A 14,359-nucleotide genomic window follows, 5' to 3' on the forward strand; every position below is an offset into this window, starting at 1 on the left:
TAATCAAACAGTTCAGGCTGCCCCAGGTCATGTGCCATCTTCCTTATATGCGACAGCCAGGGAATATGCTTTACATTGTCGCAGGCCAAACAATCCCTTAGGATATCCCTATTAAGAGAGGCATGTTTGTTACCCCACACTGAAATCCCTAGCAAAAGGGGAGCCAGCTGGGTAGTGTCCTGTACATACTCAAGGTCCAATTCCAGGTGAAGGCAAAATCCAGGAATATTTTGCCCAACACCCAGAAGTCTTCTACAGAACCGATTTTCTTCCACCATAAGGGCTCGGGTATCCCTAAACCCCCAAAGTGCTGAACCATACAGAAGGACAGGTAGGCATTTCCGCCTATAGATTTCAAGCAGGGGTTTGATAGGTTTGCTAACTACCCTAGCCGCAAAGTCAAAGGTTGCACCAACTGTTGCATGAAAAAGCACAATCCTTCTAGCAGTACAGGGTTTCCAGGATCCTTTCTCATCAAAAATGACCCCTAAGCATGGGAACTCATGGACTCTGCTAATAATTTGATCCTCCACCCTTAGCTCCCCCACCCTACTCATAGGTGTACCACAAACCATAAAGTGCGACTTCGTAAAATTAACCTCCAGTCCCAAAGCTGACATGAAGACGACATAAACTCTAACTAATTCTCGGAGACCATTCATCGTGCGGGCCATAAGGACCGCGTCATCCGCATACGTCAGCACAGGGATATCAATACCCTTCACCTTCGGGACATCCCTGCAGTGTTCGATCAGAAAATCTGACAGTCCATTTGTGTATAAAAGGAACAAGGTAGGGGCCAAGACACACCCCTGGCGCACACCCCTTGAAAGCTTGAAAGCCTCCGAGCATTCCCCATTTGGGCCCACCCTCACGTTTGCAACTGTCCCAGAATGGAGATATCGGAGAAGCTCTACAATATTAGGGTCCAACCCTGACTGAATTAGCCTCTCCCATAATAAAGACCGGTTCACTTTATCAAAAGCACAGCTGCACAGCTAAGGTCCATAAAAGCAAGATAAAGGGTACCTTTCCTGGCCTGCGTGTATTTGTTGATTATCATCAGTAAATTAAGACACTGATCTTGCGTGCCGAGGCCTTCCCTGAAGCCATACTGTTCCCGACTTAAAATATCATTTGCTATCATCCAGGCCTCCAGACGGCCTAAGATAATCCGTCCCAGAATCTTCACAGAGGAGTCCAGCAGTGAAATAGGGCGATAAGACTTAGGATCATTGCGATCACCCTTTTTAGACACTGGGACTATGCATGCCAATCTCCAAGAGGCAGGAATGCCCACAGTAACGGCTGCATTGAGAACATTTAGGAGAATGGGTGCCCATAACTGAGGGTTAGCTTTATACAGGTCCATCGGGATTGAGTCTGGGCCCAGTGCTTTATTATGCGCACAACTCTGTATTGCATCAATAACCTCCTGTAGTGAGAATCTGATTGCTAGGTTAGGAACCATATCATACACATTCTCCCGCATATTTCTTAGGGGGGTACCCTCAAATATAGTACAGAAATGAGTTACCCAGGCCTCCGGGGCTATATTACATCCAAGGCCCTCAGAGGTTTCTGTTTCAAAGGAACCTCTATTCACCACCTTCCAAAACAGGCCGGGGTCTTTCAGAGCTGTAGCACGCTCTAACTCTTCCCAGGCTTTATCTTCATATTTTAGTTTACTATCCCTCAGGGCCCTTTTATACCTTATTCTAGCTTCTTTTACGAGAACCCAATCTCTAGGGTGAGTCTTGGTAGCCATCTTTAAATTTGCCCTTGCATCATAGCAGGCTTTGTCGTACCAGCCACATTTACGTTTATTAGGGTGGTTGCCTACTAAGACGAGACAGTCTCTGACTGCTGCATATACTACTGTTATCGCATCTATAACAGTCATAGGATTTGGCGCTTCTGTCAGGAGTATTACCATAAATAGATGTAGGTTGTCCCCCACAACCCTTCCCACAACTTTTTGGGGGTCTCCTTGCTTCCACCCAAGCCGCCTACCCTGGTCCTTTGTCACCACCGTTACAGGCCTGCCTCGTCCTAGTGAGCGTAGGGCCCCAGGGAGTTTAAAGGACAATATAAGGGGATTATGATCGCTAAAGCACTCGCCTAACACTTTACCCCCAATCACCAAGTCTCTCATAGGAGGGGACACAAAAATATAGTCGATGGTGGAACCAGACCCTCTTCCGACATAGGTTGGAAGTTGGTGAGTGCCTACTGCTTCAATATCATAGAAATTCAAGAGGCCCATCTCCCGAGTTCCTTTAGTAGATCTCTGGCTCTCGAGTCCTGCGGACCCTGCGCTGAATAGACCTCACAGTCACGGGTGAAGGGATTAACCACAGTACTGGATCGGCCCAACTTGGCATTAAAGTCCCCGGAGATGATGGCACGAAATTCCAATCCCACCTTCTCCATTCTATATTTCAAAATCTTAAGAATGGAGAACAGGGCCCCAATTTGGCACCCCATACCCCACACAGCATTATAAAAGTTGACCAATAATACATTAAAATGATTGGAGAAGAGTACCCATACCAGCAATATACCTTGATGGTTACAGTTAATTTGGAAAGCACCCACTATCTTAGATAAGCGAATTAGAGTGACCAGGCCACCTTTCGAGCGACCACCAAGAGACTGTACAGCTGTAATTGCATATCTGTCATACCCATCCCACACAGCCAGACCCGCCGACCAAGTTTCCTGAAGCATGATGGCATCATAGTTAGCCACACACTCAACCCATGCTTGATCAGATAGCTTAGCGTCGTAGCCCGCAATATTCCATGAGATAAGATTACACAGTGGGGGCACCTCTTCTTGTTTAGCCAGTGCCTTGGCGCATTGTCAATCCACCCCTTCCAGGGATAGGCTGCTATTTTGTCTTCCACTATATGCCTGCAGGCTGAAATGGCCCAGGGGGAGGTTCCTACCAGATCCAGAAGAGACCCTAGTACACACTCGGATGTGATCATAAAAATAGCCCAAGGGAACCATACCCATAGAACCAGCACTAGGGACAGGAGAGCGATGGCTAGAAAGAAGTCTTTGAGTCAGGGCGGGATATCTAACATTTATAATAATACAGTCTCCCTTCCCCATCTTATTTTTAGGACCGACCCACCCAATTCTTCTGGCAAACAGGATATCCTTGAAGTCCTTACATGAAAAATCAAGATTTTTGCTCAGCCAATGTCCAACCTTATTTATGAGTTGGTTTGTAGACTCAGTTGCCCCATAAACAAGAGCAGGCACATTCGTGCGCACTACCACATAAGGGGCACACGCAGGGGGGAGTTCCAAACAGGCCGGGGACGGCCTGGCCGCTGGCTGGTTCAGATTGTCATTTTCAGACAGCAGTTGGCCACCCCCTCCAACTGCCACAGAATCCGTATCAGGCTGCCTACTGCAGCTAACCATATTGACTGACCTCTCTGTCCTCAATGAAGGGGTTGGTACAGTCAGGGCAGTTTCACCACATACACCCTGACCCTCAGTATTTACAGGATTCACCAAAAGGTAAGATGATTTTTCCATGGACCCCAAGGGTCCTGCGGCTACCTCTGGGAAGGACAACTCCTTATTGGCGCAGGGGTGCCTAGTCGAAGCCACACTTCTACCTACACCCTGGCTTCCTTGACCTCCTTGCACACAAATCAGGGAAACTGTTTTTCTATGGCAGATAGCTTCGCCACCACGGGAGACAAAAGCTCCTGAATAATCTCCCAAAACTTAGTCAGTATATTAGTTGTATCGTGCCCCGAGTGCTGACAGGGTGAAAAATCACTGCTCGCACCCTTAGGGAGCTCCAGGAGAGGTGTTTTAGACTTTGGTATCAATTTGTTTAAGGCTTTTCTTTTCCTCGGGGGAGGGCTCCAGTTTACCTCAGGACAGGCCGAGGGAGAAGACAATAGAAGTCTTTTACTTCTTCTAGAAGGGCCATGGCCCCCAGGATCCTCTGTTGACTCTATTAGCTCCGCCTGGAGAGGCTCAGCATCAGCCATACCAGCACCTTGCCCCCTCCCCAGATGATCCACCTCCACATCCGCGGCCTCACAACGGCCATTTTCTGTTGGGGCCTGGTGCCAATCTTCCAATTCCATGGACAGCCTCCTCTCCGCCAAATCAATTTATTTTGTAACAACCCCAACAGCTCTTGCCAGAAAGGAGTCTAATGTGGTGGCACCATAACCCTGTCTGCTACTGCCATACCCCCCCCCCGGGGGCCCAGATAGTGCTCCTTTTTTCCTGCCCATATTTAACAATGCTGAGAACAATGCAGCAGCGTGGTAACAAGCAAGATAGAACTCAATAGGCTTTTAAAAGTCCACTAAAAGCAGAGAGAGACTCCAAATTATGTACCAGAAATAAAATAATAGATTTGAGCAGTCACTCCTTACTGTAAATGAAAGAGGGGTGGCCCAGCCTAGCCTCTTTCGGACGATGGCGGGCGCAGGACGGGCCCGCCCTTGGCCCGGGCTTTGCCCGGGCGCCACCCGCGGCGGGAGCGCTGCACAAGTTTTAAAGGGCTCCTGCCCTAAAGGAAATGTTGCCTCCTCCTGCCGCCGCCTCTCTGCACAAGTTTTAAAGGGCTCCTGCCCTAAAGGAAATGTTGCCTCCTCCTGCCGCCGCCTCCCGCGATGAGCGCGTCTCGCGCGGCGGGAGCGCTGCACAGGTTTTAAAGGGCTCCTGCCCTAAAGGAAATGTTGCCTCCTCCTGCTGCCGCCTCTCTGCACAAGTTTTAAAGGGCTCCTGCCCTAAAGGAAATGTTGCCTCCTCCTGCCGCCGCCTCCCGCGATCTACACAAACTAAAGAGTGCCAACTGGCACCGGGAGATAGTTCACACCTCTTGCTAAACATCTAATCTTGCTCAAAGCTCTTAGAGTGTTAAATCCAGCTCACTGGTTTAAGGCTATAATGCAGGAGAACCCTCAGCGGACAATATAGGGAACTGTAAAACAATAGTCTTAATGGTTCTCAGCTTAAGCAGGCCACCTTCAACAACAAAATACATCCCAGGCTGTGAGTAAAAGATGGAAAACCTTAAAGTTCCATTTGGACTCCCATAAACTCAAAGGGGATTCAGTCAACTTCTTCCAGCTCTCTCAAAAAAAATATTTCACCCTTTGTCCATCCAGGGTCTAGAAGCTCAATTCCAGAGATGGAATAGGTATTCAGGTAGCAGATTAAGAGGGCTTTGCAGGCCCAGTTCTTCTACATCTCAAGCACCTCTGCAACCATTTTGTTATGCAAATTGTATGGCATTCTCACAAGCAATTTTCTCTGAATGGGGTTTGTTAGAAATGGGGTCTTTGGTTGGCAGCCAGGTTACCCCATGTCCGAGCAAGGACCCTCACTCTAGTCAGGGTAAAGAAGAATCACACTCAGTTAACCCCTCCCACCTCCTTGGGATATTGGCATGAGCAGGCAGGCTTAACTTCAGAGATAATGTCTTAAAAGTATTTGTACGTACACATACATGAATACAGGGAATCACTACAAAATGACAACACAGGTTTAGAAAAATAGGTATTATTTTAACTAAATAAACAAGACCAAATACGATAAAAAAAATCCCCAATACACAGTTAAAAATATGAATGTAGCACTTAAAAGCACAAAAATAGTACCTAGAGGCACAAATGCTCCAAGTTGGTATTAAGTGGTGTCGTGACGGAGTCATTTCCTACAATGCGACGCCAATGGTGCAGTTTATGGAGTCGTTCGACCCCCAGGTACAGTACCTTAGCAAACAAGTAGAAAACAGGCCAGTGCACAGAGTCAGGGAGCACAGTGTTGCTGGATCCGATGAGGCGTTGATTCAGTTGCTTCTGGGCAGAAGGGCAGAGGCATTGTGCAGGGGTATCAGGTCCTTACTGCAGAGCGGTGGAGGTGAAGTGGCATCAGGTGCGAAGTCGGTCCCTTGGTTCCGGCAGGTACGAAGTCTGGCAAAGTCACAATTTTGCGGGGTGACCTCACGGGTCGCGATGACATCACAGGGCCACAGGAGTTGCAAAGGCATCAGATGTCACAGACGTCAGACTTACGACACTCGGAAGTGAGCGAAGTCAGGCGGGATCAGCGGCTGCAGCGACACGAAGCCTACAGGGTCATCAGGGTCGTCGCACTTCTGCAAAGTCCACAGCCTCGGGGCAGGTGGCACTGTGGTTCTGGCCAGCGGTGTCCTTTGCGAAGTTGCACAGTGTTGTAAGACAGGTTTTTCTCCAGAAATTCACTTCCAGGGGCCCAGGAACTGGAATGGCACCCTCTGGCAAGCTAGAGTCCACAGCAGGGAGACTGAGTACTAGGTGGTGAAGCCTTTGCTGTCCCTGAGGCTTCAAAGCAGGAGGCAAGCTCTACTCCAAGCCCTTGGAAGTACCTCTCAAGCAGGAATACAAAACAAAGTCCATTCTCTGTTCTCTTGCACAGGCAGAAGCAGCAACTGCAGGATAGCCCAACAACGCCCAGTTACAGGCCAGGGCAACACTTCTCCTCAGCTCTTCTCCAGGCAGAAGTTCCTCTTGAATCCTTGAAGTAATCTGATTTGCAGGGGTTTTGGGTCCAATACATATACCTTTTTGCCTTTGAAGTTGGTAAACTTCAAAGCAAAGTCTTTCTTGTTTGCAAAACCCTGCCTTGCCCAGGCCAGGCCCCAGACACACACCAGGGGGTTGGAGACTGCATTGTGTGAGGGCAGGCACAGCCCTTTCAGGTGTGAGTGGCCACTCCTCCCTCTCCTCTTAATACAGATGGCTCATCAGGATATGCAGGCTACACCCCAGCTCCCTTTGTGTCACTGTCTAGAGGAGAGGTGCAAACAGCCCAACTGTCAAACTGACCTAGACAGGGAATCCACAAACAGGCAGAGTCACAGAATGGTTTAAGCAAGAAAATGCCTACTTTCTAAAAGAGGCATTTTCAAACTCACAATCCAAAACCCAACTTTGCTAAAAGATGTATTTTTAAATTGTGAGTTCAGAGACCCCAAACTCCACATTTCTATCTGCTCTCAAAGGGAATCTTCACTTTAATGATATTAAAAGGCAGCCCCCATGTTAACATATGAGAGCAATAGGCCTTGCAACAGTGAAAAACGAATTTGGCAGTATTTCACTGTCAGGAGGACATGTAAAACACATCAGCACATGTCCCACCTTTAACATACACTGCACCCTGCCCATGGGGCCACCTAGGGCCTACCTTAGGGATGCCTTACATGTATAAAAAGCGAAGGTTTAGAAGTCGAATTGGCAGTTTAAAACTGCACACACAGACACTGCAGTGGCAGATCTGAGTCATGTTTACAGGGCTACTAATATGGGTGGCATAGCCAGTACTGCAGGCCCACTAGTCGCATTTGAATTACAGACCCTGGGCACCTCTAGTGCACTCTACTAGGGACTTACTAGTAAATCAAATATGTCAGTCATGGATAACCAACTATAAATACATTTTACACAGGAGCACCTGCACTTTAGCACTGGTTAGCATTGGTAAAATGCCCAGAGTATCAGAAACAGTAAAAACAGAGTCCGGCACACATCAACAACCTGGGAATCAGGGGCAAAAAGTTAGGGGAGACCACGCCAAGGATGCCACGTCTAACAGGGTTTTGTCCATTGCTACCTGAATAAAGTAAAATCCATAATCGCAGCCAAGGACAGAACAGGGCAGATTTGTAGTGAGTTTTCCAGGTTTCCGGCCCTGAAGAGGGGAGAAAAAAATGCTCAGATTTATGTGGTGATCTAAAAAGAGTAGATGTTAAGACACGTGACCCTAAGTAGATTGATCTGAAAGATCTTATTGGCATCAGCATCTCATAAATAGGAGTTTGAAAGGTCTAGTACACCTGGGGCACAGTTGTCAAGTTTGGGACAGCGAAGAGGACTATAAGTTATTGATCCACTATCCAATAAGGCAAGATCAGACAAGTGGTATGCTTTAGTATGAGGAAATGTAACGAGAAGGATGTATGGGAATCTAGCATCCATCATCAAGGATATCAAACAGGTTTTGAAGGATGGATGGGGCTCATGCTTAGCTGTACATGGGAAGGTCTTGCTCATTTCAGGGCTTTAGCCCACTTGCTACTGAAATCTGTGAGGTTTTTTTGCATGGGATTCTGGAGGAGTAAATCTCCACATTTTTACCAACGTTATATCAGAAAGGGAAGGGTTGTGTGGGATCAGTCGTATGGACTGGTAGTTATAACTGTGAATGTATGCTTTTAATTTGGAATTATTTTCCCTTATTAAGTCTGTTAGGAAAGGGCCATTGAACTATGAACGTTTTGATTATGTTAAACCAGATTAAACTGGAATGTAATGGGACTTTCGAGGCCTGTGAGGATGGATTATGTGTGTAGTTAGCTGATTTCCCTTGATTTTACTGGTCTTGGCATGTCGTATGTCCAGGCTGGACTGATTTGGGTTTGGGGAGCAATGTTGCAACACACTGGTTATAGGGGAGATGCTGGTTCGTTTTTTTTGCAAATGGTTTGCAAACCACTGAATAATAGTGTGTTTAGCACAGTGATTAACTCCACCTATTCTTATTTCTTCAGATTTCAGTCTTCATCCTAAAGCATAAATGTTATGGGTTCTATATCCATGGACGGTCAGTTCATGGGCAAGCTGATGTCAGCATGGAGAGTATGCTCGCCCACCTCAAGAAAGAAGAGGTAAGCCCATAAAGTGCATGCTTGTAGACAGTACAATTATGAGATAAGGAGGCAGAGACATGGGGCTGGTCATAAGTTAGATTCAGTCAATGGAAGGTAGCACATGCATATTATCTCATACAGTTGTTGAATTTGACACAAATAAATAGGCTTCATCCTCCTCAGTAGGAGTTTTTTTTTGTATTTTAAATTTATATATCACAGTTGAGTTACCAAGTTCTCATTAGGCAGGAATGGTCCTTCAACATGGTTCATACGTGTGCCAAGTGATATGGGTCAGGACTATGAAATGGTCCTAAAAATAGCAATATTTGAACATGATCTCTTGCACATGAGTAAGGGGCAGACTTTGACTTACATTCCTCAGTTGCATCACCTCTTACCAGACATTAACACTGATTTCCCTCTCTCTGTAGGAGAACCTGTGTCCACTAAGAGGACTGGAGCCTGGCTCTGAGATGCAGACCTTTGAAGTGCTCCTCAGTGAACGTGTTCGACTGCAGTACGAGAAGATCATGCAACCCCTTTTGGAGGTAATAAGACTTTATTCTTTTGACACAGTATTCTGACTTAAGGAGAGTTAGAGTGATGACAAGGTTTTTGGAGCGCAGCTTGCTAAAACAGCCCTGTTTGTACATTAACCCTATGTGAAGTAGAACAACGTACAAGCCCCTTGTTTATTTAGGCCAGGCACTCTCAGATTAAAAACAAGCACTGGCAGTGACAACAGATCTCATTTTTTGGGCATCTTGGCTTTGCATATTCAGTTTGCCTTCCCCTTGCAGCATTGGTAAAAAAGAAAAACAAAGACAACGATACAGCTGCAGATGCCTGTCACATCATTCTGTAAGCATGTGCATGCATAATTATGCAAGCATGGGCCTACAGAATGACGCAGGTATCATCTAGTTTTTTTTTATTGTCATACCTAAGACGGCAGATGCCACTTGAAATGTTAAGTGACAAAAAGTGGTTTTATTTGTAGTGTAGTGCCTGGTAGCAAATGGCAGATGCCAAGCCCTCCCAAAAATGGAGTCGGGGAGCAGTGGAGGAGTGGGTCCGGGGAAGCAACGGGAGGAGAAGAAAATAAAAATAAATCCAAGTGAAAGGGAAAAGAAGCAGATGGGCAAGTAAGAGTGAGAGGGAGAAGCAAACGAGAAAGAAAGTAGCACACGAGAGAGAGATAATAACATGGCACATGTGGGGTGGACAAGTGTTTCGGGAAGGGAAGCAGCACATGAAGACGAGCACTAGAAAAAACATGCTCTGTTTTGAAGTTCTGAAAGAAAAAAAAGTACTCCGTCAGAGTGAGCAGTTGTAATATGTAAGCCAAGCAAAAGAGTGATAATGATATTATGCCTCCAGATTGACAAGCCAAATCATCAAATAAGAACCAAACAAGAGTGACAATAAAGCCAACCATTGGTAAGCAATGGGAGGGCTTTAAGCCCACTCAAAGTTTTGGTAAGCCCACAACAGGACTTTCACAACCAACATCGTGCACTGTCTGCTAGGTGAGACTTATTGATGACCTTAACAAGGACATAACAAGACAGTTACTGCCTCAGGGATTACCACAACACCAGCCTTTGCCAACGGTAGTGTAATGCATTCCTAGGGCTCATGTGAGGCATTTGAAAAGCAGAACAGAAACATAACATCTACTGTTTTGGATGCTTGGTTTGAATCTCCTGTTACTGAGCCAGCACCTATCAGGTTGAGTCATTAAGCAGTATTGGTGGTTCTTTGTACTGCTAGAAACCCATGCTAGAGAAGGGTGTGTGAATGTTCCCTTGGTGTGTTTAACATGGACTGCTTGAGTTGTGATATGTCTAAATAGGATTGCACAAATATTGCCTAAGGGAAGATGGGCATACTCAGGCGACATGGAAATTATAAGGTCTGGGAGGAATTATCAAGACAGAGTCTTGATTCTCTAGTATTTTTAAAAGATCTAAGTGATGTAATGACTTCATCAGATGTGCCTTGCTTTAGACTTAGATGACCAAACAGTGGATAATGTTCAGTACAGACAACCAGTAAAAAAGCTTGTTAAGGCACACACTCATTGCAAAGATGACTGTTATCTGCAAATTAAAAACCTGGTAGCTTTAAATATGCCTTTTATCATTCCAAGACCAACTAAAAGGCGACGATAAACTTGAGTAACATTAATGCATGTGTAGGAAAATGGCTCACTGTTGCAGTTACCCCCCACTTTTTGCCTGATATTGATGCTGACTTGACTGAGAAATGTGCTGGGACCCTGCTAACCAGGCCCAAGCACCAGTGTTCTTTCACTTAAAATGTAACATTGTTTCCACAATTGGCACACCCCTGGCACACAGATAAGTCCCTTGTAAAAGGTACCAGTGGTACCAAGGGCCCTGTGACTAGGGAAGGTCCCTAAGGGCTGCACCTTATGTTGTGCCACCCTAAGGGACCCCTCACCTAACACATGCACACTGCCATTGTAGATTGTGTGTGTTGGTGGGGAGAAAAAGGCAAAGTCGACAGGGCATCCCCCTCGGGATGCCATGCCCACAAAATACTGCCTGTGGCATAGGTAAGTCACCCCTCTAGCAGGCCTTACAGCCCTAAGGCAGGGTGCACTATACCACAGGTGAGGGCGTAGCTGCATGAGCAATATTCCCCTACAGTGTCTAAGTCTATTCTTAGACATTGTAAGTACAGTGTGGCCATATTAAGTATATGGTCTGGGAGTTTGTCAAAACAGACTCCACAGCTCAGAAAGGCTACACTGAATACTGGGAAGTTTGTAATCAAACTTCTCAGAATAATAAACCCGCACTGCTGCCAGTATTGGATTTACAAAAAAATGCACACAGAGGGCATCTTAAGAGATGCCCCCTGTATTTTACCCAATCCTTCAGTGCAAGACTGACTGGTCTGTGCCAGCCTGCTGCTGAAAGACGAGTTTCTGACCCCGTGGGGTGAGGACCTTTGTGCCCTCTGAGGCCAGAAACAAAGCCTTCTCTGGGTGGAGGTGCTTCACACCCCCCCCCTCGCTTGCAGGAACTGTAACACCTAGCAGTGAGCCTCAGAGGCTCAGGCTTTGTGTTACAATGCCCCAGGGCACTCCACCTAGAGGAGATGCCCGTCCCCTGGACACAGCCCCCACTTTTGGCAACAAGCCCAGGGGAGATAAAGTCACCCACCAGTCACAGGACTGCTCCTAAGGTGTCCTGAACTGAGGTGACCTCTACCTTTAGAAATCCTCCATCTTGATTTTGGAGGATTCCCCCAATAGGAATAGAGATGTGCCCCCCTTCCCTCAGGGAGGAGGCACAAAGAGGGTGTAGCCACCCTCCAGGACAGTAGCCATTGACTACTGCCCCCAGACCTAAACACACCCTAAATGTAGTATTTAGGGGCACCCAAGAACCCAGGAAATCAGATTCCTGCAACCTGAACAAAGAAGAAGGACTGCTGACCTGAAAGCCCTGCAGAGATGACAGAGACGACAACTGCTTTGGTCCCAGCCCTACCGGCATGTCTCCTGACTCAAACAACTGCAACAGTGACGCATCCAATAGGGACCAGCAACCTCTGAAGCCTCAGAGGACCGCCCTGAACCTAAGGACCAAGAAACTCCCGTGAGCAGCGCCTCTGCTCAACAAACAGCAACACAATTGCAACTTCTTGCAACTTTTAAAGGACTTTACTCTTCCCTCCGCTAGTGTGAGACTTCTCCCTCTGCATCTGATGCCACCAGCTCGAGATCCAGAGAACCAACATTACAGGGAGGACTCGCAGGCAACTGTGACCTCATGAGTGACCTGAGACGACCCCCCTGGACCGCCACAGCGATGCATGCAGAGAGAATCTAGAGGCACACCCTGACCGCGACTACCTGTAACAAGGAACCCGATGCCTGGACCAAGCACTGCACCCAGGACCAGAAGGAACCGAACCTCAGTGCAGGAGTGACCCCCAGGTGACCCTCTGCCTAGCCCAGTCAGTAGCTGGCCCGAGTAGCCCCCCTGCGCCCTGCCTGCACCGCTAGAGTGACCCCTGGGTCCCTCCATTGAATCCTATACAAAACCTAATGCCTGCTTTGCACACTGCACCCGGACACCCCTGTGCTGCTGAGGGTGTGTTTTTTGTGCCTACTCGGGCTTCCCACACGTGCTCTACAAAACCCCCCTGGTCTAGCCCCCCAAGGACGCAGGTACTTACCTGCGGGCAGCCTGGAACCGGAGCACCCCTGTTCTCTATAGGCGCCTATGTGTTTGGGCACCTCTTTGACCTCTGCACCTGACCAGCCCTGAGCTGCTGGTGTGGTAACTTTGGGGTTGCCTTAAACCCCCAACGGTGGGCTGCCTATGCCCAGGAACTGAGACTTGTAAGTGTCTTACTTACCTCACAATCTAACCAATACTTACCTCCCCCAGGAACTGTTGATTTTTGCAGTGTCTACTTTTAAAATAGCTTATTGCCATTTTAACTAAAACTGTATATGTTATTGCTCTAATTCAAAGTTCCTAACTTACCTGTGGGGAGTACCTTGCATTGTACGTATTTACTTCAAATCTTGAACTTGTGGTTCTAAAAATGAAGAAAATATATTTTGCTATATAAAAGCCTATTGGCCTGGAGTAATTCTTTGAGTGTTTGTTCCTCATTTATTGCCAGTGTGTGTACAACAAATGCTTAACACTACCCTCTGATAAGCCTACTGCTCGACCACACTACCACAAAATAGAGCATTAGAATTTTCTAATTTTGCCACTATCTTACCTCTAAGGGGAACCCTTGGACTCTGTGAACACTATCTCTTACTTTGAGATAGTATATACAGAGCCAACTTCCTACAGCATGTTATTTAAGTTTAAGTAGCAGTAGTCAATACAGATTGTAGTGTGGAGTGCACTACAAGAATAATCATATATAGCTGGCTTTCATTCATGTCTTCTGCCACTTTATCCTACACAACTATCAAATTTGCTTATGTTTTGTGATCTAATGAAAGTCTGATTTTCAGTGCCCACAAAGTTCATAATGTTCAAGCTTGTGGTATAGTGTCAGGAATTCTCAATTTGCAAAAGGTATACAGTTGTTGGGGTCTTGAGGGTCCACTTTTTTTTTCTTTAATAATGGGCATACGTAAGCCTTTTTTGAGTCTGCTGGAAAACTCCTGTTTTTAAGGAGTTGTTGATCAGTATTCTGAATGGAGTGGTGGCTAAAGTTGCTAAAAGATTTTTCTGAAGATTTGGGGAGGCCAAGGGTCATAAGGATGACCAGATGGCTTGCTCGCCTTGACAAGGTCCAGAAATTCAGTTAGTGATAACTGTTTGAAGGTGTGGAGAGTCTGTATTAACCTACCCATGGAGTGGTTTGTGTGATAGGGCTGTTGGTTTTCTTTTGTGTTAAATAAGAATCCAGCATGTTTGCTTTATTTGAGTAATGATTTACCATTTTCTGAGAAAAATCTTGAAGAATGAGACTGGTTCTGTAAGAAATTGAGTTATTCGCTGAGAGGGGTAGAAATCCTATTCAAGCAACAACCACAATTCTAGTCAGGGTAAACCACAAAAGCCACTAAATCAACCTGTGCTTAACCCTGTGTAGCTTGGCACAAAAGCAGTTAGGGTTAACTTAGGGGCACTGTACTAAGTATTTATGCAACACACAAAAGGC

At 46.5% G+C, this 14,359-nt stretch overlaps 1 protein-coding gene across 1 annotated transcript in view; it reads left to right on the forward strand.

Moving 5' to 3' along the window:
• The window catches only part of LOC138268296 (meckelin-like), a 192,224-nt gene that overhangs the window by 128,526 nt on the left and 49,339 nt on the right, over positions 1-14,359 (forward strand). Inside the window, exons 23-24 of the mRNA XM_069217807.1 lie at positions 8,582-8,698; positions 9,115-9,231. Coding sequence (XP_069073908.1) covers positions 8,582-8,698; positions 9,115-9,231 — 234 coding nt within the window. The remainder of the gene's footprint in view (positions 1-8,581; positions 8,699-9,114; positions 9,232-14,359) is intronic.

The sequence above is a fragment of the Pleurodeles waltl genome, chromosome 12 (genome assembly GCF_031143425.1).
Source record: "Pleurodeles waltl isolate 20211129_DDA chromosome 12, aPleWal1.hap1.20221129, whole genome shotgun sequence".
NCBI lineage: Eukaryota > Metazoa > Chordata > Amphibia > Caudata > Salamandridae > Pleurodeles > Pleurodeles waltl.